Source organism: Manis javanica, chromosome 7, assembly GCF_040802235.1.
Source record: "Manis javanica isolate MJ-LG chromosome 7, MJ_LKY, whole genome shotgun sequence".
NCBI classification, from domain to species: Eukaryota; Metazoa; Chordata; class Mammalia; order Pholidota; family Manidae; genus Manis; species Manis javanica.
The window spans coordinates 81,207,969-81,233,818 of NC_133162.1; the positions used below are offsets into that span (position 1 = coordinate 81,207,969).

A 25,850-nucleotide genomic window follows, 5' to 3' on the forward strand; every position below is an offset into this window, starting at 1 on the left:
CTCTGCCGGGGTCCCTCCCAGGAAATAGTCCATCCAAGAGAGGGCCCTGGAGCCTCAGCTCTATTAGCCTCATGGCAAATCTGTCTCTGTCTGGAAGAATGCTTCTGTTCTGCAAAGATGTATCAAACTAAAGAAAAAACTACTTTGCCAACAAACAGTAACCTCAGTCCAATCACTGCGGATGAAATACACCAAATGGTAAACCAATGCCTTGAAATAAATATAATATACCAAAGAACCAAGCATATTTACATTGCAACAACAGGGGTGTAAATAAATTTTTTGTTTGGCGTAAAACCCTACAATTCAAGTTATAGTACCTCATCTTATGCACAGAGCAGCTCACTGTGTGGAAGTTTCCCTGCAGATGTGAATATCCCATTAAATGATGTTATCAGAATGGAAAAAAAAAATCTCAACTACTACAGTTAAGACTGTTTCAGCTTTATGCCAAGAAACGGGATAAAAAATCCACTCCTTGTGGTGTTTCATATCTTAGAGTATTGTTGTCCAAAAAGAGAGTTTTGCTGAGTTTATGAGAGAAAAATTGGTGTGTGTGTGTGTGTGTGTGTGTGAATGGTTCTCTTTTCAGATTTGTTAAAGAATAATTATTAGATTTCAAAGGTGACTTATCTAAAATTTTCTAATACCTGAGTGAACTAAATATAAAATTGTCAATGTATGCTAACAAAGTGAATGGGTTCCAAGCAAATATTCAACTTTGAAACAGTGCGGTTAAAATTATCAAGGAGTGAAATCTAGGCATTATTATAATTTGAATACTAAGAAAGAATGATTAAGGTTAGTAGGGCAGCATCTATAAATGTTAGAGAAAATACATTATTTAAAAAATACTTGATATAGTTCAACTGCATTCAAAATCCATTCACAGTATAAGAAAGTTCAACATTACATGTATAAATAAAAAAATGTTTGGAAAGTGCTCAAATTTTCTGAGATTAGGTTAATGATAAAAAGGAGTTTCTCAGAGAAAAAGCAATGAGTTATCTGCCTTTTGTTAATATCTGACTGTGTGAACAAAGTTTCTTGGAAATGGTGACTATCATGAATTAAAAGGGATCACCATTAATGAGGATCAGGAGTTTCAGGGAGTGCTTTCAAACATAAACCCCCCGTTTATAAAGTTATCTTTATAGGAGCAAACTCAAGACTCTTATTGAAATACCTAGAATAGAGATTTTACTTGGAAATTATATGTAAATTCTTATTCATATCATTCCTATTGCTTTATTTGGTATCGTTCTTAGGACTATATATTGCAAAAAATCCCACAAAGCTCTATATAAATGACCCCATAAAATCCTCTCCAGTTTACCCCAGTGAATGGTACAAATTTATCACTTGGTATGTGGGCCTTAAAGGAATAAATGTGAAGCTTTTCTTGGTGATGTGCCCTCAGTTTCTCTGCATTCTGAGGACCCTGAGTCTCTTTCCTCATCTGTAAAATAAGGAAAATCGTTTGACTTCCCTCATTCTGTAGCTTTGAAGATGAAATGAATTAATACCCAAAAAGCACTTAAAACAGACCCTGGCACATATTAGCAAGAAATATGAGAATACAGGCCATGCTTTAATCTTTTCTAAAACCCTGCTACCTGAGATTTTGCCTGAAACTTCTGGGAGTTTGTGCAATGAAAACTATAGGTAAACCTAATGATCTTTCAAAACACACACTGAGGATTATGTTCACTCTGTGTGGATGGCCAAGTGTGTAGCTACTCATGTCATGCTCTTTCCACCTAGCATACTACTTAGCAGATAGCAATTGACAGATAAACATTTATCTTATAAAGGAAGAAAAAAAATAAAAAGAGGGATTTTTTTTAATCTAAGAAAAAATACTGGGCCATAGACAACATCTGCTATATACTTTGGAAGCCTAGTACATGGAATTGAACTGAGGGTTCTGTTGTTTGATTCCTCGCTGGACCGTTGTGCCTCAATAGATGGGTAAGGATAATCGATTATTAAAATCTGTGTTTGCTTCCTTCAGCCAAAGAAGTTCACCATCACAAGCAGCACCACTGGGAAAAAGCATGCATTTGTCACTGAATCGGCCAACACCTGTGAATATTTACTGCGCCTCTGCTCTGCCCAGCATGGGTTTAATGCTCAGGTGCGCTCTCCCCGAGCTGTAACTGGTGAGTAGGCACTAGATTCTCCACCGCCACTCTGGCAAGTTTGTTACATCATAAAATAATTTGTATAAATATGTACAATTGACCCAGAATCCTCTAAAAAGTTGAAAATCTTCCTAAGAGCTAGAGAAATACAATAAAAAACTGTACTTTTTTTCTTAGTCTGGTAAACACAAAAATAAATAGCATTTGCGAGGGTAAATTGATACATCTTTCTAGAGCTCAATTGGGAATATGTATAAAAAGCCTTAAAAAACTCCCTGTCATTTGGCTCTATGTTATTACTTATAAATATTTATCTAAAGGTAATAAGTATAGAAATACATGAAAGCTTATGCTCATGGGTGTTCACTAGAACATTACATATAACAGCAACCATTTGGAAGTAATCTAAGAAAACCAAAAGCAGAAGACTAGTCAAATAAATCACAGCACTTCTCTGTAACTTAAGACAGTAGAATGTGTTTTGAGGGAATGATGATGTGAACATGTACATGAGATATGGTGCTAAGTGAAGAAAAGCAGGATATGAAACCATATCTATTACTAACAGATGGGACTTTCTGAGATTATGGAAATACTTACTCTGTTCGGTACGGGGTCACTACCAATATGTGTCTATCGACCACTTGCGAGGTGGCAAGTACAGCTATGGAGCTAGGTTTTTAATTTTTAAAATTGTAATTAACTTATATTTAAATGTAAATAGCTATCTGTTCCTCCAGTATTGAATGCGCAGGTATAGTATTGGACACCATGATAATAATTTGGTGATCTTTAGCATGCAAACGAGAGAGAAGGAATATGCAAATGAACTGCACCAAAATGCCATTGTGCTCTTGTTGTTATCTTTGTGTAATAAACAAAAATTTGTTTTCTGTTCCATATATTTTTCAGTATTTATCAAATTTCAACAATAAACATATAGTATTGATATAATTGGGAGGGGGACCATTAGTTAAAATGAGGCCACATGCCATATAATACATTAATATTTATTGAGTATTTAGGAAATGCTATGGATCTACTTACTATTGTTACTAGTGTTTTTCCCAGGCACTATGCTGTCCTTGCATGAATGATCTAATTTATGCTCATAATATGCTGGTTTCTCAATCTGCAATTGTCAGGCAGCCCAGCGAAACAGGTGCCAGCATTATTGGAGGAGCAAACTGAGGCTTGGAGTAACATGCCTCCTGGTTGGCGATGGGGCTGAGATTTGAACTTGCAGTTCTTTGAGCCTGGTGCCTGCACCCTTTACTCCTGCAATATGATATGACCTTTCATCCCCTGTCAGAACTGGGTCTTTAGGGTAAGGGAGACTTGGCTCTGAGTGCCAGACTTACCATGCTTGCTATTGATCTCTGAGCATTATTTCTTCATTGGTTCTAACAGGGAACCATATAGGGGCTTCACCGTTCATATTCATAGAGTGATCTCTGCATGTACATCACTTGGGAGCTTGCTAGGGATGCAGAATCCCAGGCCCCACACAGACCTACTGAATCAGGGTCTGCATTTGAAAAATAACCCAGGTGACTTGGATGCACATAGATGTTTGAAAACCTCTGGCTTGGAATGTGGGCCTGGAGTCCAGTAGTCTCAGGGCAGGGCCACTTATTAGCTGTATGACTTTGGCACCTCACTTGCCCTCTCGGAGCCTTTTTTTAGATTCTCAGTGGAACACACTGGACATCTGCAAGGTTTCTGCTGTACTCTGGAGGGATAGTATGTATGATGTGTCTAAATCCATGTCTGGTATTTATTGCTCCATGTGAGTAGTAGTGGCAGCTCCTGCCTGTGGGAGTTTTGTTCAGTGCCAGCCAGTTCATGTGGAGCTGTGTCACTGGGTCCTGGGGTCCTAGGGTAGGGAATTAATCAGGAAACAAAATCACTGAGCATTTGGATGGAGATTCAAACACAAAAACATAGATGGCACATTCTTTGCAGCAAAGCTAAATAAATACATTTCACTGAAATCATTGAGTGACAATTCCAGATGTTTCCAGGAAGTTGAAATAATGAACGTAAATTTAATTTTATCTTATCTGCTATTGTTGAGATACAGTGTGAAATACTATCAGTATTGCTTTTATTGCTTGATACCAGTAACATAAAATTTTACAGAGATTCCACAGGCTCACTTGTGTAATTATTCCTTTTAAGCCTATTTTCTCATAATATATTGTTTTCTCAACCTGCAAATTCTACCATCATAGGAGTTCTCAGGAATCTACTATTTGCATTAAAAGGATTATTTCAGATAATTTTTTTTCTGGGTTGATGTTTATTTTATTTTTCCAGACATATTGAAATATTATCGACATAAAAATATTTTAGTTTAACATGTACAATGTGATGATTTTATACTCATGCATATTGCAAAATTATTACCAAAATAAGGTAGTTAACACCTCCATCCACTCACAAAATTACCATTTTTTTGTGGTAATAATATTTAAGAGTTATTTTCTTACCAACTTTGAAGGAAATAACATAGTATCATTAACATAGTTACCATGCTATAGGTTAGATCCCCAGAACTTGTCCTTCTTATAGCTGGGAGTCTGTACTTTTTGACAAGTACCTCCCCATTTCCCCCATCCCTAGCCCTTGGCAACCACTGTATTCTCTATTTCTATGAGTTCAGCTTTTTTTAGATTCTGCATGTAAGTGAGATATACAATATTTGTCTTCCTTTGTCTGACTTAGTTCACTCACCATAATGCCCTCAAGGTCTGTCCATATTGTCTCAAGTTGCAGGATTTCCTCCTTTTCATGGCTGAATAATATTCCAGTATATATGTAGATATGTATACATCTATCTGTGTGTGTATGTGTGTATATGTAATTCTATATGCTAATTCTATTTTTAATTTTTTGAGGAACCTCCAAGCTGTTTTTCATAGTGGCTGCACTAACTGACATTCCCACCAAGAGTGTACAAGGGTTCCCTTTCCTCCATATCCTCACCAATATTTATTTCTTGTCTTTTTGATGATAGCCATTCTAACAAGCCTGAGGTGGTATCTAATTGTGGTTTTCATTTGTACATCCCCAATGATTACTGATGTTGAACACCTTTTCATGTACTTGATGGCCACCTGTATGTCTTCTTTGGAAAATTCAGACAATTCTTTTTTTGCCTTTAAAAATATTTCTTCAGGAGTTGGGAGCCAAGATGGCAGCGTGAGTAGAGCAGTGGAAATCTCCTCCCAAAACCACATATATCTATGAAAATATAACAAAGACAACTCTTCCTAGAATAAAGACCAAAGGACACAGGACAACATCCAGACCACATCCACACCTGCAAGAACACAGCACCTCACAAAGGTGGTAAGATACAAGCCCCGGCCCGGTGGGACCTGAGCGCCCCTACCCCCAGCTCCCGGCAGGAGGAGAGGAGTTGGAGCAGGGAGGGAGAGGGAGCCCAGGACTGCTAAACACCCAGCAACAGCCATCCGGACCAGAATGCAGACACAGTGCATGCGTGGGGTCCTGGATACTAGGGAAACAGGGCAGCAAGACCGGTGAGCAGGTACCAGAGGCTGGCGCCAGAGGACAAAAGAAAAGCGAGCGGCCAATTTTTTTTTTTTTTGTTTTGGTGGGTGCTTTTTGGAAGTCTTAAAGGGGCAGGGCGGGACACTTAGTCCAGAGGCAGGGAATCCAGGGATCTCTGGGCACTCTAATCCCCTGGGCAGCAGGGAGCACGGAGGCCCCTTACAGAGATAAATAGCCTTCCGGCCGCTCCCCCTCCAATGCTACTCCACCATTTTGGAGCAGCAGCCCCAGCCAGGCCACAACCACAGCGACAGCGGAGATAAACTCCCTAACAGCCGGGCAGGAATAAGAACCCTGTCTGCATGCAGCTACCCAGCACAAGCCACTAGAGGTCGCTGTTCTCCCAGGAGAGGAAGGCCACAAATCAACAAGAAGGGAAGTTCTTCCAGCCGTCACTCGTCCCAGCTCTGCGAACTATTCCTATCACCATGAAAAGACAAAATTACAGGCAAACCAAGATCACAGAGACAGCAAAGGAGACAGACCTAACCAGTCTTCCTGAAAAAGAATTCAAAATAAAAATCATAAACATGCTGACAGAGATGCAGAGAAATATGCAAGAGAAACGGAATGAAGTCCGGAGAGAGATCACAGATGCCAGAAAGGAGATCACAGAAATGAAACAAACTCTGGAAGGATTTATAAGCAGAATGGATAAGATGCAAGAGGCCATTGATGGAATAGAAACCAGAGAACAGGAATGCATAAAAGCTGACATAGAGAGAGATAAAAGGATCTCCAGGAATGAAACAATATTAAGAGAACTGTGTGACCAATCCAAAAGGAACAATATCCATATTATAGGGATACCAGAAGAAGAAGAGAGAGGAAAAGGGACGGAAAGTATCTTGGAAGAAATAATTGCTGAAAACTTCCCCAAACTGGGGGAGGAAATAATCGAACAGACCACGGAAATACACAGAACCCCCAACAGAAAGGATCCAAGGAGGACAACACCAAGACACATAATAATTAAAATGGCAAAGATCAAGGACAAGGAAAGAGTTTTAAAGGCAGCTAGAGAGAAAAAGGTCACCTATAAAGGAAAACCCATCAGGCTAACATCAGACTTCTCAACAGAAACCCTACAGGCCAGAAGAGAATGGCATGATATATTTAATGCAATGAAACAGAAGGGCCTTGAACCAAGGATACTGTATCCAGCACAATTATCATATAATATGATGGCAGGATTAAACAATTCCCAGACAAGCAAAAGCTGAGGGAATTTGCCTCCCACAAACCACCTCTACAGGGCATCTTACAGGGACTACTCTAGATGGGAGCACTCCTAAAAAGAGCACAGAACAAAACACCCAACATATGAAGAATGGAGAAGGAGGAATAAGAAGGGAGAGAAGAAAAGAATCTCCAGACAGTGTATATAACAACTCAATAAGCGAGCTAAGTTAGGCAGTAAGATACTAAAGAGGCTACCCTTGAACCTTTGGTAACCACGAATCTAAAGCCTGCAATGGCAAAAAGTACATATCTCTCAATAGCCACTCTAAATGTAAATGGACTTAATGTATCAGTCAAAAGACACAGAATAATAGAATGGATAAAAAAGCAAGACCCATCTATATGCGGCTTACAAGAAACTCACCTCAAACCCAAAGACATGTACAGACTAAAAGTCAAGGGATGGAAAAACATATTTCAGGCAAACAACAGCGAGAAGAAAGCAGGGGTTGCAGTACTAATATCAGACAAAATAGACTTCAAAACAAAGAAAGTAACAAGAGATAAAGAAGGATATTACATAATGATAAAGTGCTCAGTCCAACAAGAGGATATAACCATTCTAAATATATATGCACCCAACACAGGAGCACCAGCATATGTGAAACAAATACTAACAGAACTAAAGGGGTAAACAGACTGCAATGCATTCATTTTAGGAGACTTCAACACACCACTCACCCCAAAGGATAGATCCACCAAGCAGAAAATAAGTAAGGACACAGAGGCACTGAAAAACACGCTAGAACAGATGGACCTAATAGACATCTATAGAACTCTACATCCAAAAGCAACAGGATATACATTCTTCACAAGTGCACATGGAACATTCTCCAGAATAGACCACATAGTAGTCCACAAAATCCAAAATATTGAAATTCTACCAACCAATTTTTCAGACCAGAAAGATATAAAACTAGAAATAAATTCTACAAAGAAAACAAAGGGCTCACAAACACATGGAGGCTTAACAACATGCTCCTAAATAATCAATAGATCAACGAACAAATTAAAATAGAAATCAAGGAATATATAGAAACAAATGACAAAAACAACACAAAGTCCCAACTTCTGTGGTATGCAGCGAAAGCAGTGTTAAGAGGAAAGTATACAGCGACCCAGGCACACTTGAAGAAGGAAAAACAATCCCAAATGAATAGTCTAACATCACAATTATCAAAATTGGAAAAAGAAGAACAAATGAGGCCCAAAGTCAGCAGAAGGAGGGACATAATAAAGATCAGAGAAGAAATAAACAAAATTGAGAAGAATAAAACAATAGTAAAAATCAATGAAACCAAGAGCTGGTTCTTTGAGAAAATAAACAAAATAGATAAGCCTCTAGCCAAACTTATTAAGAGAAAAAGAGAATCAACACACATCAACAGAATCAGAAATGAGAATGGAAATATCATGACAGACTCCACAGAAATACAAAGAATGATTAAAGACTACTATGAAAACTTTTATGCCAACAAGCTAAAAAACCTAGAAGAAATGGACAACTTCCTAGAAAAATACACCCTTCCAAGACTGACCAAGTAAGAAACACAAAAGTTAAACAAACCAATTACGGGCAAAGAAATTGAAATGGTAATCAAAAAACTACCCAAGAAAAAAACCCCCAGGCAGGACGGATTTACCTCGGAATTTTATCAGACACACAGAGAAGACATAATACCCGTTCTCCTTAAAGTGTTCTGAAAATTAGAAGAGGAGGGAATACTCCCAAACTCATTGTATGAAGCCAACATCACCCTAATAGCAAAACCAGGCAAAGACCCCACCAAAAAAGAAAATTACAGACCAATATCCCTGATGAATGTAGATGCAAAAATACTCAATAAAATATTAGCAAACAGAATTCAACAGTATATCAAAAGGACCATACACCATGACCAAGTGGGATTCATCCCAGGGATGCAAGGATGGCACAACATTCGAAAATCCATCACCATCATCCACCACATCAACAAAAAGAAAGACAAAAACCACATGATCCTCTCCATAGATGCTGAAAAGGCATTTGACAAAATTCAACATCCATTCATGATAAAAACTCTCAGCAAAATGGGAATAGAGAGCAAGAACCTCAACATAATAAAGGCCATATATAATAAACCCACAGCCAACATCATACTGAACAGCGAGAAGCTGAAAGCTTTTCCTCTGAGATCGGGAACAAGACAGGGATGCCCACTCTCCCCACTGTTATTTAACATAGTACTGGAGGTCCTAGCCATGGCAATTAGACAAAACAAAGAAATACAAGGAATCCAGATGGGTAAAGAAGAAGTTAAACCATCACTATTTGCAGATGACATGATATTGTACATAAAAAACCCTAAAGACTCCACTCCAAAACTACTAGAACTGATATCAGAATTCAGCAAAGTTGCAGGATACAAAATTAACACACAGAAATCTGTGGCTTTCCTATACACTAACAATGAGCCAATAGAAAGAGAAATCAGGAAAATAATTCCATTCACAACTGCTTCAAAACGAATAAAATACCTAGGAATAAACCTAACCAAAGAAGTGAAAGGCCTATACCCTGAAAACTTCAAGTCACTCTTAAGAGAAATTAAAGAGGACACTAACAAATGGAAACTCATCCCATGCTCATGGCTAGGAAGAATTAATATCGTCAAAATGGCCATCCTGCCCAAAGCAATATACAGATTTGATGCAATCCCTATCAAATTACCAGCAACATTCTTCAACAAACTGGAACAAATAGTTCAAAAATTCATATGGAAACACCAAAGACCCCGAATAGCCAAAGCAATCCAGAGAAAGAAGAATAAAGTAGGGGGGGATCTCACTCCCCAACTTCAAGCTCTACTACAAAGCCATAGTAATCAAGACAATTTGGTACTGGCACAAGAACAGAGCCACAGACCAGTGGAACAGAACAGAGACTCCAGACATCAACCCAAACATGTATGGTCAATTAATATTTGATAAAGGAGCCATGGACATACATTGGCGAAACAACAGTCTCTTCAACAGATGGTGCTGGCAAAACTGGACAGCTACATGTAGGAGAATGAAACTGGACCATTGTCTAACCACATACACAAAAGTAAATTCAAAATGGATCAAAGACCTGAATGTAAGTCATGAAACCATTAAACTCTGAAAAAAACATAGGCAAAAACCTCTTAGACATAAACATGAGTGACCTTTTCTTGAACATATCTCCCCAGGCAAGGAAAACAACAGCAAAAATGAACAAGTGGGACTATATTAAGCTGTAAAGCTTCTGTACAGCAAAAGACACCATCAATAGAACAAAAAGGAACCCTACAGTATGGGAGAATATATTTGTAAATGACAGATCCGATAAAGGTCTGACGTCCAGAATATATAAAGAGTTCACACGCCTCAACAAACAAAAAACAAATAATCCAATTAAAAAATGGGCAGAGGAACAGACAGTTCTCCAAAAAAAAATACAGATGGCCAACAGACACATGAAAAGATGCTCCACATCACTAATTATCAGAGAAATGCAAATTAAAACTACAATGAGGTATCACCTCACACCAGTAAGGATGGCTGCCATCCAAAAGACAAACAACAACAAATGTTGGTGAGGCTGTGGAGAAAGGGGAACCCTCCTACACTGCTGGTGGGAATGTAAATTAGTTCAACCATTGTGGAAAGCAGTATGGAGGTTCATCAAAATGCTCAAAACAGACTTACCATTTGACCCAGGAATTCCACTCCTAGGAATTTACCCTAAGAACGCAGCAATCAAGTTTGAGAAAGACAGATGCACCCCTATGTTTATCACAGCACTATTTACAATAGCCAAGAATTGGAAGCAACCTAAATGTCCATCAGTAGATGAATGGATAAAGAAGATGTGGTACATATACACAATGGAATACTACTCAGCCATAAGAAGAGGGAAAATCCTACCATTTGCAGCAGCATGGATGGAGCTGGAGGGTATTATGCTCAGTGAAACAAGCCAAGCGGAGAAGGAGTAATATCAAATGATTTCACTCATCTGTGGAGTATAAGAACAAAGGAAAAACTGAAGGAACAAAACAGCAGCGGAATCACAGAACCCAAGAAGGGACTAACAGGTACCAAAGGGAAAGGGACTGGGGAGGATGGGTGGGTAGGGAGGGATAAGGGGGGGGAAGAAGAAGGGGGGTATTAAGATTAGCATGCATTGGGGGGTGGGAGAAAGGGGAGGGCTGTACAACACAGAGAAGACAAGTAGTGATTCTACAACATTTTGCTATGCTGATGGACAGTGACTGTAAAGGGGTTTATAGGGAGGACCTGGTATAGGGGCGAGCCTAGTAAACATAATATTCTTCATGTAAGTGTAGATTAATGATAACAAAAAAAAGAAAGAAAGAAAAGGGGGATTACTCCCTGATAGGATGAAACCAACTGTAAATCAATGATTAATGCATGCTTTAAATATCCTTAATTTTGATCACTTAAAGGGTGTCGGATGATAGGCTATGGAGGTACATTTTTCTGATAATATTCCTTTCTCTTAAAGAAAAAAAGAAAAGCAGTTCCTGTGTGGTGACCTCCAATGAGTTCTACACAATGGTATAAAGGGCATATCAAAGTGTGGGCAAAGGGTCTGTTTGTGTTTATACAGAGGATCAAAGCCTAATTTGGCTACACAGAAAATGAATTAAGATACGATATGAAGAAGAACTTCCAACATCAACATTCTCTGGAAGAGTCATACCAAAAGATGATCATCTAAAAACCTCAACAAAGATCCAGGCGATGCTGCAGTTGTAGCTGCATTCATCCCACTGGTTCCTGGACTTGCCATTGGAATGAAGAAGGAGTTATCTAAGCTGGCCTGTGCATACAGTAAAACAACAAATTTGACTGGATCTATACTGTTGGAACTCAACCAAGAATTAGGAGAAGTGCAAGTTGTAGCACTCCAAAATCTTACGACTACAGACTATCTACTGTTAAAAGAACATATGGGATGTGAACAGTCCCCAAGAATGGGTTGTTTTAATTTGTCTGATTTCTCTCAGACTGTTCAAGTTCAGTTGGACAATATCCACCATGTCATAGATAAGTTTTCACAAATGCTTAGGGTGCCTAACTGGTTTTCTTGGTTTCACTGGAGATGGCTGGTAATTACAGGTCTGCTTTGGTTATGTAACTGTATTCCTATTATGTTAATGTGTGTACACAATTTAATTAGTAGTTTAAAACCTATACATGCTTAAGTTACTCTACAAGAAGATATGTCAAAGAAATAATCAATCTTCCCATGTTTTCTTCCATCTGCTACTCCTATAGCTTTTCTTCTTCCTTCCTAATTACAACCCTTAAATAGAATTCATGCCTCAAATCGAATTTACCGAGTATCATAATTCTTCCAAGTGATAAAGATACCTCAAGACAAATACTGGGCATAAAAGCCACAGGGCATAAATCTGCAAAGAAGTAAAAAGCTAACGTCTTCAAACAATATTGCTTCTCTCTCACTTACCAACTTTACATTTCCCTGTATTGCCCCGGAAGATGACTGGTTAGCCAGAGACGGGTAAGATTCATCAAGGGAGGAACAAGCTAAGACAGGCACAGTCACAGGGAGGCTATCAGGTGAGAAACTGGGGATCAAGAGAGGTGAGGCTTAGAACCTCACCCCCCCTGTTTTGAGAGAAATCTTCTGCATCCGTGGATGTTTTATTGCCCTTGTGTAGCTTGGATTAACACTTAGTCTACAGGAACACACCTGATCATCTGCATTTGCTCTCTTACAGCACTAAACTATGTTTTCTACCTTTATCTTGCATCTACCTACCACTTCAGCATTTTATTTAAAAAAAATAATAATAATAAGGAGAAATGTGGTATTCACATATAAATCAAGTATAAAAATCAAATGAATATTCATATCTGACCTGATTGTTTATAGTTCATAATGCGTGATCAAGACTGAAAGTTTCTGTGATGACTGCCCTTGTATTGTTCACCATGTAAGAACTTATTCACTATGTAAGAATTTGTTCACCACGTAAGAACTTGTTCGTTATGCTTCAGAAGATTGGAGACTAACGAGAATTAGGGTTTGCGTGGATTAATAATTGTGCATTGAGCATTGAGTCCCCTGTACAGAATTTTATTGTTGTTAACAATCATTTGATCAATAAATATGAGAGATGCCCTCTCAAAATAAATAAATAAATAAATAAATAAATAAATAAATAAATAAATAAATAAATAAATAAACAAAATAGTGGTAAGATGTGCATAAGAAAAAATTGAAATCAGTTAAAGGGAGAAATAAAGTTTATGAAACTAAAAAAAAAAAAATCCAGATACCTTATTTAAAAAAACACCAGAAAGAAAGTTAAAAGTAAGTGATAAATTGGAAAAAATAGTTGCTGGATGTACGGCATGGGAGTCCTAGATTTAACCAATAGAAGTACAAACAATCCAGTTAAATTTGAATTTCAGGTAGACCACAAATAATCCTTCATTATGAGTATGTGCTGTTCATTGTTTATCTGAAAGTCAAATTTAATTGGATGCTCTCTGTATTTCGTCTGGTGCCTCAATATTACAGCCACATTTTCATGTAGATAATTTACAAAGAACTCTTATAATCATCATAAAAAAAGATGATCACCCCACTAGAACAGAGAGTAAAAGAGGCAATTCACAAAAAAATAAACGAAAATGTCCAATAAATAGAGCAAAACAATAAAAAAATATTTCTTGATATTAGAAACTTTGCACACACCATTTTCAGTGATCACATGCAGCTGAGAACTGGCCATCTTCATCTGATTACTCTAGCCTCAAATTCAGCATGTCCACAGTTGATCTCACTTTCCCATTTGACTCCCTCCACTCTTGTTCAAATGAGACCACCCACCCACTCTGCAAGAAACTGGGGGTTGTGGGGTGGGTCTGGACCTATGCTCTCTCCTCAGGCCCCACCTGTCACTAAGTGCTCTGAAATGGGCTTGCTGGTGTCATGGCTCCTCTAATTTGTCCTGCTCTTAGCCTTCAAAGTGAGTTTTCAAAAACACCAATACAATCATGTAAATCCACACCCAGCATTTGTTAATGGCGCTCTGCTGTCTGCAGGGACAAGCCCAGACTTCTTAGGATGGCATGTCAGACTCTTTCCAACCTGGCCCCAACCTTGACTGATTTCTTACTGTGCTCTGCTCTGCTCTCCCGCTACACTGCATGCCAGCTTGCAGGTTGCTGAACACACAAGGTTCACAATTAGCCTGAGTTCACTTTCCACTTGGGTTCTGGCAATCAAGACCCAAGACTGGGCATGCCTCAGATGAATCTCCCATGTTGCTGGTTTTATCTCTGTGTCCTTGGCATCTCCACTTTCTGGTGTGGACTGTGAAGTCAGTCAACCTGAAGGTAGTTCCTGCTCTGCCATTTACTAGCCTTGGGACCTTGAGCAAGTTATGAATGCTTCATTAGCCTCAAGTTTCCTCATCTATAAAATAGGTATAATAATACCCCCCACTGAGGTATTGTGAGGATTAAATGAGACAATGCAGATGCCATGCTTACTACTGTGCCTGGCCTATAAGTTGTGTGTCGTGCCTGGCACATAGCATCATAAATTGTTGGTGGTATTACTGGTGTTGGTATGTGTGTGAAGAGGTCGAAGCTCTGGAGTAAGAAACTATGAAATTTGTCCAAAGCTGCAGGTCATACTCAAATTGCTTGTATTCCTCCATTCTTTCTAGCCCACTGCATGTGGGTGATGACATCAAATGCCATATAGACACAGAAAGTTCCCAAAGTATATTTTTTAAAGCCTACCTTTCTCAGTGGGCACAGCCCTGGCAATAAACTAAACACCACTGTAGAAAAGGGGATGGGATTGCTTGAGGCAATAAATGCCCACAGACACCCTCCCTAGCAGTGGAAGTACTCTGTGTACTTTAGATATGTGCACAGACACACAGACACACACACCCACATGCACATGCACAGCTGGAGCCACACAAGCACTGTGTGCCTGAGTATGCTCCCCTTTCTGCTTTTAACAGGAAGCAGATAGCCAGAATATAGTCATCATTTTCTTTCAAAATACAAACTGGGCTTGGTATAAAGCCCAGTTAATTCAAGGGATCAATCTAGCAAATTCCAGTTTCTTATCAACAACGTCAATAGTGAAGTAGGGAGAGTCACTCACACCCATCATCTCAAGGTAGTCATTTATCACATCTTCCTGCATGAAGGAGAAAGGAAAATGTCAAACCTGGGAGACTCAACGTTTCTGGTATGTATTTGTATTTCAGGAAATTAGATCTTCAATATTATTACTGGGGAAACCAAGCCATGTAGAGATTAACAATTTTATTCCACAGGGTAGAACCTAATCTTGGGAGGCCAGGTAATTTGAAGTCCCATATTTTACAACAGTGTTTTGTGAGGATGGTTTTGTGAAGGCAGAGAGCAGAATGGAGGGTGGCAGTTAATTTTACCCAAGGCTCCGAAGGCGCTGGGACTTTGCTGTGGATGTTAACACCCGTCAGAACCTTGGCTCCGAGACCTGTCATCTAGAGGGGGAGGGAGAGCATCTCATATCTTCCTTCTCATGTGTCTGAGGTTTCTTTCGTTAGTGAGTGCTAATTAGGAAGACTTGGCATGCTTAGGATGAGCCACCAGAACCCCATGAGTTAGCAGAGGAAAAACAGGAAAAGGAAAGTAAGGACAGAACCTCGGGCTGTAATGTATTGCTGCCACAGGAGAGACGGATCCAGCATCATTCTCATGTGTATTTATGTTCATCTTTTTCTCCCAAATTTCAGACCATGCTAAGTGCGTGCCAATGGCCGATATGAGTCTGGTCCAGTCCAAGCCCCTCTCTTGGATTCAGAGATTGTAATACTCAGAAAACGCATTGTTCACACCCAGACTGGAGGATACCACAGGAGGCCTGCTGCACTTGTCACTGGATAACTTCAATGTGGAAACCAGCAAAGAGACTGGGACAGAAGGAACCTGAGGCAGGTGGGTTTGACACATCTGTTCTTGGGGCCCGAACCGCCATGTTCTCGGCATGCTGGAATAAGCCCTACCTGAAGAATCTATTTAAAGGATGTCAGATAGTTAAGGGAAGTATACACATAAATTCAACTATCAACTAATTCTACAAAGATTTTCTAAAGTCTGGCCCCAGGCAAAGTCTGTCCTTAAACACTATTGGACAGACAGCCCTTCCCCCTACTGCATTGCTCTATCTTCTTTGCAGGAAGAACTAAGTGATAATATGAAATTGGAGAGGACAAAATAAACAAGTTGTGATGTGCCAGGTCCTGTTTTAACACTTGTACACATCAACTAACTGCACACTCACAACCCCATGAAGTAGTTTCTACTGTGTCCTAGCTCTACAGGGAAAGAAATGGCAAGTCTGCGATTTGAACAAACGCAGCTGGCCCTGGAGTCCAAACTCTCAACTGCTACACTGCACTACTTCCTCTATTGATGTATTTCTTATAATTTAATTTGAAAGTGAAAATAATGAGCTATACACAACTTCACATTATAATGTGATCCGTAGATTTAAAAACCACCTAGAAATTGGATTGAACTCTCACAGTGCAAGCTATATAAATGGCACGATATACAGGCAGCCCATGATCACTGAAGGTTGCTGTAGGAACTGTTTTTGGAATGAGTTATATATACATGTGCTTCAGCCAGAGGGTACGGATTATGCATTTGAACTGAGATGCATGTATACATATATCCTGAAGTAATTCTCAGCTTATTGCCCCAATTCTGTTGAAGCAGAAATGCACCACTGGGCACTGCAAACTAAATCAATAGTGATGAAGCCAAGCTGTCGGTGTGTTGATTGCTATGGAACAAACTACTCCAAGCACAGAGGCTTAAAACAGTGACCATTTTGCTGAGTTTACAGTTTCTGGGCTGGAAATTCTACTTCACAGTTTTCTGGGCTTGAAATTCAGGCAAGGCTTAGCTGGGTGATATTCTGCTTCACAAGGTATCACCCAGGGTCACGGTATGTTCCTCAGCAGGCCTTGTCTAGAGGCTCCAAGATGGCTTGACTCACATGTGTGGCCCCTTGCATAGGGCTGGGTGGGACGTGAGCTCAGCTGGGCCCTGCTCACTCCCCATGCAGTCTTGGGCCCTCCATGTGGTACCTCCAGTCAGGCAGCCAGGCTTCAGCATGGCAGCTTATGGCTCCAGGGGCCTAAAGCAGAGCTTCCAGCCTTCTTAAAAACTGGGCCTGGGGCTGCACAGAGTCCCTTCTGCCAAACACTTTTGGTCCAAGTAGTGACAGGTCAGCACAGATTCAAGGGCAGCAGACAGGGACTCTACCTTTTGAGGCAAGAGTGTTGAAAGATTTGTGGCCATCTTTAATCTGTCATCAATCGGATAGTACTTTATAGCACTTTATAAATTAAAAGCTTGAAGAACCTGTGACTGACTCAGGCCACCTTGAAAAGGTGTTGACTGCAAAGTATACTTTCTGAGGACCATGGGCTTTCAATGCCCTGCAGTGGGCACACAAAGTAGGGTCTGGGCCACACTGCATGGCAGCCAGCCTTCTCAGTAGAAAGCTGAATTAGAGGTTCTCGGTAAACTCTGGTACTGCTGCAATTTTAGTTTATGAATGTCAATTTTTCATAACCCTTAATAACTCATTTTAGAGATTACTGGTAACCCTTACATGAAAATGGCTGTTGGCCATCTGGACGGCCCCAGAGGTAGAGCCTGATACAACGATTTGGCTGCAGATTGTTTTTGTGGGGACAATGCCAGGAAGCAGCAGTGAGCAGGGACAGTGAGACACGGAAGGCAAGGGAAGTGAAAAACTGAGGTGGTGTCATCGAGGTGACTGTTGTTGGCAACCAGGACTCAGTTCCAGTGCGTAGTGTGCATTCCTTCCAGAATTGTCCATATGAAGGACAGGAGGAAGGATATCTGTATACTGGCTCCTACCCCAGTCTCGTGGAATGTTATCTGTGGGAGGTATTAACTCTCCTATACTTTTGAGCAAAATGGGAATAGTGGGGGAGGAGATACCCAAAACACAAGAAGCTAAAACGGAAAGAGGACCTCAACTGAGGTAGGATGTTGTCAGCATGAGCTGAGCCTGAGCGCACATGGAACTGCCCACCACTGCTGTGGCTGAAGTTTGAGTGGGTGCAAGGGCTGCCGTCCACCTGGCTCTGTTCGTCTCTGTGGCAGGGATGAGATGTTCAGCATAGCTGCATTGGCTGCTGCATAGGTGACTCGGCCAAGTGTTCCCTTCAGACATGGTTCTGGAGCAAGCTCAGTGTCCTGAAGCTGATTACTGATACCTGCCTAGCCATCTACTGCTGTGAGATCTTGAGCAAGTTGTTTAAGAGGCCTGTGTCTCAGTTTCCACATTTGCCTGGTGGTGATAACTGTAATACCAGCCCCCTGGATGGTGGTGGGAGTTAAATGATGTTACCCAGCACAGCACACAGGCTGAGTGTGTGGTGAGTGCCCTAATGTTGGTGCTGTGGCCCTCCCCTCTAGAGGAGCAGGTGGAACATGCACACTGTTAAGAGAGTGGAGCAGGTAAACGTTAAAGGCAGGCACAGATACAGTGTGATGGCTCTCTTGAGGCCGAGGTTATTTCCAAGTAAGGGGGTTGGGGAAGGCTGCACCGGGGACCTGAGAGCAGGTCTTGACTGACTGGTAGGTTTGGGCACTGTGAAGGGTGTGCAGAGGAGCAGGAATGCCAGGAGCAGGGCCATGACCAGGAATGCCAGCTGGTCTTGTTAGAAAAGTTGGTTGAGCACCTGTATGTCAGCCCTGGGCTATGTGCTGAGGATTCAGCAATAAGCAGGATGGACACAGTGCTGCCCTGCAGCACTCACAGAGCAGAAGCAAGCTGTGGTGTTGGCCTGGAGCCCAGGGTATGTGACTTGGGGGGCTGGAGCCATGATGGGAAGGGTGGGGCTGCATGCAGGCATTTACACTGAGTTGGACCTGGTTCCCAGGGCCATTCCTGAGCCATTGCTTCCTCAGCACCCCTGATGGGAGTGGACCAGGAGGGTGCCGACCCTGATGTACAACCCCTGCCCCACTCTCCCACACATAGAAATCAGCCACCTGCTTCATGCCACCTTTTCTGCAAAGCCTTTCCAACTGCCCTTGCAAAGGGTTCGCTCCTTGACATTGCTGGCTCCATCAGAGCAGCCCCCCTGTCCTCCACCTGACATCCACTTGCATTTACCCTCTGTGCTGTTAGGCAGGAACCTTCCCGAGAACAGAAGTGTGCCTGTGTTTTCCTCAGCTCTGAGGAGACCAGCATGTGGAGGCTTTCAATAAATGGCTTTTTTTCCCTTTAGGTTTGCACTTTTAAAGCTTATTTTAATTGTGGTAAAATACACATAACATAAAGTTCACAATCTTCATCATTTTTAAGGGTACAGTGTAGTGTGTTAAGTATATCCACATTGTGCAACCAGTCTTCAGAATTCTTTTTCATCTGGCAAAAATGAAACTTTATCCATTAGACATCAATTCCCCATCAGCCCCGATTGCGTCCCTGAGAGGCTCTGCTTTATTTTCTGCCTCTGTGAATTTGACTACTCTAAGCACCTTGTGAGAGTGGAATCCTGCAGTGTTTGTCCTTCTGTGACTGGCACTAAATGCCGGTCCTTGTCCTTTCTAAATAGTAGAGTTGCCTGTGTGGCTTGGATTGAATGGACCATAGAAAAGCCCTCCTTTTCTCCAAACGCCCTCCCGTCACCTTGTCCTCATAGCCTCTCTTGGCCTGTTTAGGACTGGCACGTCTCCTTCCTTTAAACTCAGCAGTGCTCTGCCAGTCTTCCTCCCCGGACATTTTGGTCAGCACAGATGGTGTAAAAGGCACCTATCTCAAGCCCCACCATGGGTTGGGACCAGAAAGCAGAGCCCAGCCTGATTCCCTTGTTCCTCAGAGCCTTGCCTGCCCAGGGCCTGACACCCAGCAAGCTGGACATGCTGAAATGCACAGTACAAACACGGGCCAAGTCAGAACGAGGTTTCATCTCTAATTTATGAGGGATGACTATGTGCTTGCTTCTCCCCTCTGTACCCACCTTCTCTCCGTCATCTCCCTTGTATTTCCCTTTCTAGCCCTGGCCCCTCTGAGCTATGCTATGCTCCGTGGCAGAGTACTTGGCACCATTGACCAAGGATATAATGAGAAGTTCTGTGGGCACCGCCTGCAGCAGCATGCCCACCTTGGTCCGGCAGCCTGATACAGTGGAGTGGCGGGGTGCACTAGGGTTGGGGATGGTTCTGGATTTTGCCAGGACTCTGAGCAAAGCTCTTCCTGGACTTCACATCTATTTTTCCTTTTCAAACTCTACTTTGCTTATTCCTGAATGTAGCTTATCTTGTATGGAGCTGACCCTGGGGGTGGGAGGGGGCAGGAGGTCCCACTTAGTTCATCACTCTTTGAGGTCCTAGAACATTCTTTGTTATTAGAATGCTTGCTAAGCAAAGGCCAGTTGAATGCCTGAAGGTTCTTGTCCTTGGCCTGGCATTATTAGTGGGTAGTCAACCCAAATGCCTGCAAGGATCAAGCAGGTACGTTACTATGCGAAGCCCTCAGGGGCACATCATAGGTGAATGTATTGGAGCATGCCTGGCCCAACTAAAAATAAAAATGAACAACAAAAATCAAGATACATTAAAGGTATCAGTGCTTTATACTTTGTACCTTGTTTAGGAGCCATCACAAGCCTGGGAAATAGGAATATTAATCTTACTTTATGGTTGAGGAAACAGAGGTTTGGAAGGGCTGCATATCTAAATCAAAGGAAAAATAGTAGGAGCTTCAGAGGAGGCCCAGGTGATTCTGGGGTTCCTTCTAAGATAGAAAGGTCCACAGCCCTTCTTCTTGGTGCATTCCTGATAACCAGGTCAGCTCTTGATGGGGTCTGTGCACCAAGCCTGCCTACTAGCTGATCAGGCATGGGGCTACCTACCCCAGGTCACCATCCATGCTCTGAAATGCCAGGAAGTTGCCTCCTAGGGACATCTTATCTCACATTGTGGCCTTTCCCTGTAGCCCCTGCACTGGCCAGAAGCAGCTGGAGAGCATCTGTTTGATCCAGAAGCTGGCGACGTGTGACTCTCTCTCTGGACTGCCTGTTCAGAGTGTGCGCATGAGTATGGGCCAGGTTGGGGGTAAAGGAAACCTTACAGTGAAATTTGTTGTAAGTCTTTTGCCTCTGCTTCTTTTTGCTTCCCCAGTAGTGTTTATAATCTTTCATCTTTTCATTTCAAACTACATGTGGTTGGGAAGAACCCTTGCCATCTACCTTTAGCTTGGGCTGGGCATGTATGTCTGAAATGTATTAGTGTTGGTAAAGATTCCCAGTGCTCTGGTCCAGCATGAGGAATACCTGCTGTGGAGCAATGTGGCTGGAAAAATGCATCATCCATATTAGTTACAACTCCTCATGCAGGCCCAGATTATCACCTCCCACTATTCATCAGAAAACATATACAGGGTAGGCAGCATTCTCTACAGTATGTTCTCTGGGTAAGAACCCGATAAAATGTAGAGACAAAAAGATTCTAGAACTAGAGAAAATATTTAAACTTGACAAACATTCAGCCTGGGGATTGGATCAGGGCTATCATCAGGCATCTTTTTGCCATGAATACTGTGGAAGTTTCCACCATGGTCCTTGGGGGAAGGAGAGGTGTGGGAAGCCCTGGGTGGTGGGCCACCATTTGGATATTTTCCCACATGCCCTTATAGTCAGTGTCCCAACCACCCGAGGACTCAAGATAACTCAGAACAACCTCAGGGCTCTGCTTTGGATCCCCATCAAGACCCAAGATGGGGAAAGCCCTTCGGGGTGCCCTCACTGGGCTGTGGGGCCCTGTCAACCCTGATTGTTAGAGGCCCAAGAGGGGAAGGCTTTGCTGTCTCACCTCATACTCTAACTTCAGTTTTAGTTTTCACTGCTAGCAAGTACATATCTGCTCAAATTTTTTCTTGTCCCAAGACTAATGCAGAAAAAATTAGCTATAGTAAGCAGTACAGAGAGCATGCACCATGATTCACCCTACCCTTGTCTCTGCTCTTGATGAGCTAGCGCTGACCTAGTGAGGCTCACCAGTAGTGTGTGTTCAGTGATCCGTTCCTAGTATTGTGTGCGTACTTGTGTGTGTGTGTGAAATATGTCCATCCCTTTTCTATTAGGTCTCAGATAATTCAGGGAAAAGCATGATGTGGGGCTTTGTTTCCACCTCTAGGGACCCAAAATAACAGAAAAAAGAGCTTTATAGCGGAACCAGAAGGAGAAATTGTGCATGTGACACTGACTTGGGATCCACATCATAGTTTTGGTAAGAGGGCTCCCAGCAGGTGAGACCCGGTGTTTCCTTAAGTGTAGAGGGGAGGTGTGTGCCAGCCTCCCCCGGACTTTTCTGCTCCCCTTTCCTGCCTCTCCTCTCCCAGATGACCTTTTTCAGTGGTCACTTCTTTTTTTTGCCTTTAAGTGTCCCTAATGAGCAATGGGACATTTTCATCAAAGTTTTCCTTTTAGGCCTGATAAAGCTTGGGGGTAAATATCTTGAGACTCTAAATACAAGAGAAAAGTAGACTTTTATTCCCCTAATGCCACCTAACAACCTTCCCATAGTGTATTTAGATTCTTAGTGATGGTGAGGAATTTTTTAAATTTTATTATGCAGTACGTTTGAAGACCCTTAAAAACGATAGAAGAAACGAGACACTGAGACAATATACTTGATGAAAAATTTTCTCTTTCCTGTCTCTAATTATCTATTGGAGAAAATCCAGTGCACATTGATGGGAGGTGTTTCTAGCTTTAGCTGTGCTTCTCAAAGGGGGGTTATCCACGTTTCTCCATGTGACATGGCAGAGCAAAAAGAGCCCTTTGAGACGCAGAGGCCCTAGGTACAAATATCAACAGTGCCACTCAACAGCTGCATGATCTCAAGCAAATGACCTAACATATCTGAGCTGCACAACCTTTCAGTATCATGTTATTAAGTATCATTACATTATAGCTTTTGTCATTAATGAGAGAGAAGATGTAGGCAAAGCTGATCCTGGCATCTTTATGTCTTCTATTATACCTGGAGGGCCAGCTGAAAAAGCTAAAAAGATCAAACCAGGTGTGTCTTTTTAAGTTGCCAGAGATGCTGCTTTAAGGAATTGCTCTTTCCTATTTTCTTGATGGCATTATTTTATGATGTTTTATTTTTCTAGGAGGGCAGCTACTAGCTTTGAATCACATCAGTCTGGAGGGGTTCACATTCGACATGGCTGTTAGAATGATTCAGAATTCTCCTGATAACATAGAATTAATTATTTTTCAGTCAAAAAGTATGTCTTCACTTGAATTTAGTAGCTGGAGAGCCTCTTCTGTTTTCAGAAGCACATTATTACCACGGGGGACTGGAGCTTTAAGCACGTGCAGGTCTTCTGTGTTGCTTTCCTCATGGGAGTGGCTGGCAAAGAGGCAATGGAATGGCACAAATCGATAAGCCCTGCAAGTTCATGGGCAGAATGGGCTCTGCTGTTGCTTGTCCTGCTGAACAGGAGCAGATTTTTCTAGTTCTTTATTAGACATACACAATATAGTCAGTGTGTTTTTCTGCCCACTCTTCTTGCATGATGTGGGGGACATTCTTTATGCCACCAAAGTCCTTTCTGAAAGTGGCTGATCCAGACTTTCTGCATGGTTGGAGCCTGGGTGTGCCAGCCTAGGTGAATCTCCTAGGTGGGAAGGAGGCTGGGAAACGTTTCTTGAAGTTGAATTTGCATTGCAACCATGCTCTTATTTTTTATTTTAAAAAAAATTTTTATTAAGGTATTATTGATATACACTCTTATGTAGGTTTCACATGAAAAAACAATGTGGTTACCACATTTACCCATATTATCAAGTTCCCACCCATAACCCAATGCAGTCACTGTCCATCAGTGTAGTAAGATGCCACAGAGTCACTATTTGCCTTCTCTGTGCTACACTGTTTTCCCTGTGATCCCCCACACCTGTGTACGAACATAATACCCCTCAATCCCCTTCTCCCTTCCTCCCCATCCGCCCTCCCACAACCCTCCCCTTTGGTAACCACTAGTTCCTTCTTGGAGTCTGTGAGCCTGCTGCTATTTTGTTCCTTCAGTTTTGCTTCATTGTTATACTCCACAAATGAGGGAAATCATTTGGCACTTGTCTTTCTCTGCCTGGCTTATTTCACTGAGCATAATACCCTCCAACTCCATCCATGTTGTTCTAGATCTGGCAGAAATTTCTCAAATTGTCTTGTTTACTGATTACAGCTTTCACTCTTTTGCTGTGTTTTTATCAAGTTATTCAACTTGGACTTTTTACACTTGAGTTTTGAACTAGGACTGTTATTTGTGACTCTCTCTTTATTTTGGTTTCCTAAACACTTTCCTTCTAGCCTTGTCTTATATTTGGAGAAGTTTTGTCAGGCTTCATGGTCTTGGGCTATTCTCTCTTACTATCAGCTCAAATATTGCTGCTCCCACATTTTTTTGTCAGACTCCTCTAAAACACTGGATTTTAAAATAGATATGAAAATATTATTTGTGGAAATTTACTTAGATGTATATCTGCTTAAATGGACAGTTCCACCCCCAGTCACTTCAAGCACATTGTGAACAAAATTCAATGCATTGACTCCTTCTGCCCAACTTATTTTCTTGTTTTCCCATTTTCTTTTATGGGCTTCCTAGTAGCCATAGAATGTTAGTTGGTAAAATACAAATGTTTCCATATACCATAACCTGCTCCTACTGAGAGACAGGAAACTTCCATTTATGTGTAAGTTAGGAGATCTTTGTTTTCAGTTAAAAAAACAAAGTTTTCTTAACTGTTAATCTGCTCTTAATATTAAAAGATTGCAAAGAGTTCTCTAATTGTTTTATCAAAGTAGTTTCTCATGCTTAAAGACTAAGTGAGTTGTCAGAGTATTTAAGAAAATGATATCTTAATATTAAAAGGACTAAAAGCTAAACTTTGCTAACAACTGTGTAACCTTCTTTATTTGCCTTTGAGGTATTTTGTTGTCATTCTCGTTAAATGGATAAGTATTGCTTCATAGCAACCTATAATCCTATTTAAGCAAGTGCCAAAGAAACTTTCTTCTGACAACTTCCCAAAATCAAATTCAAAAAAGTACTTTTATCTCTAGTTAACTCTGATATTTTCCAGAGGGCCCCTGGAACATGTCAGAGGAACTTTTTCTCACTGGAGAAAGTATTTGGCTAATTTAGCTTATTTATCTGATAGATAATTACCTGCTTAATTACCTGGAAAGCACTGTCAAAAGAATAATGATAAACTTTGTTACTGAATGTTTTGTGTTACAGAATATCAGAATTTCCTTATGTCAACTGTCTTATAGTAAGCTCTCATCAGATCTTTAACCATTTGTCATTTGTCTTTTGTCATTTATATTCACTATTTTATTACTCCTAAGCTAGTAAAGAACTAGACTTCAGCAGAACAGGTATTAGTTACATAGGATTAAGTAAACTAAGGAAGATGATTTTGTGGCTTTTTGTTTCAAATGTTGCTGATAAGGTGTTTTAAGCTTTTTCTCTTAAGCTGACAACAGTTTAGTAAATGACTGCCTTTATAAGCAGAATTGAAATTTTATCTTTCTCTCTACCTGATCCCTCCAGAATTAAAAAACTCTCAGTGACTATTTTTATATTTCATGGCAATATGTTTATTTGAACAAGTTCAATAAGAATCTGCTTTCCTTGTAAGAGGACCAATTAAAAACACTGGTTATATTACCAAAGCTTTGACCAGAACATCATACCTGAAAGACACATGTGTAAACTCAGATATGAACGGACAACTTTAAGAA

General features: G+C 41.0%; 1 protein-coding gene across 1 annotated transcript in view; it reads left to right on the forward strand.

The window, feature by feature from the left end:
- The window catches only part of FRMPD2 (FERM and PDZ domain containing 2), a 53,956-nt gene extending 30,445 nt beyond the window's left edge, over positions 1-23,511 (forward strand). The window contains 6 exon segments of the mRNA XM_036999522.2: positions 2,015-2,162; positions 15,773-15,974; positions 21,031-21,131; positions 22,230-22,322; positions 23,010-23,117; positions 23,212-23,511. Coding sequence (XP_036855417.2) covers positions 2,015-2,162; positions 15,773-15,974; positions 21,031-21,131; positions 22,230-22,322; positions 23,010-23,117; positions 23,212-23,489 — 930 coding nt within the window. The 3' untranslated portion in view covers positions 23,490-23,511.
- The last annotated feature ends 2,339 nt before the right edge of the window (positions 23,512-25,850 follow it).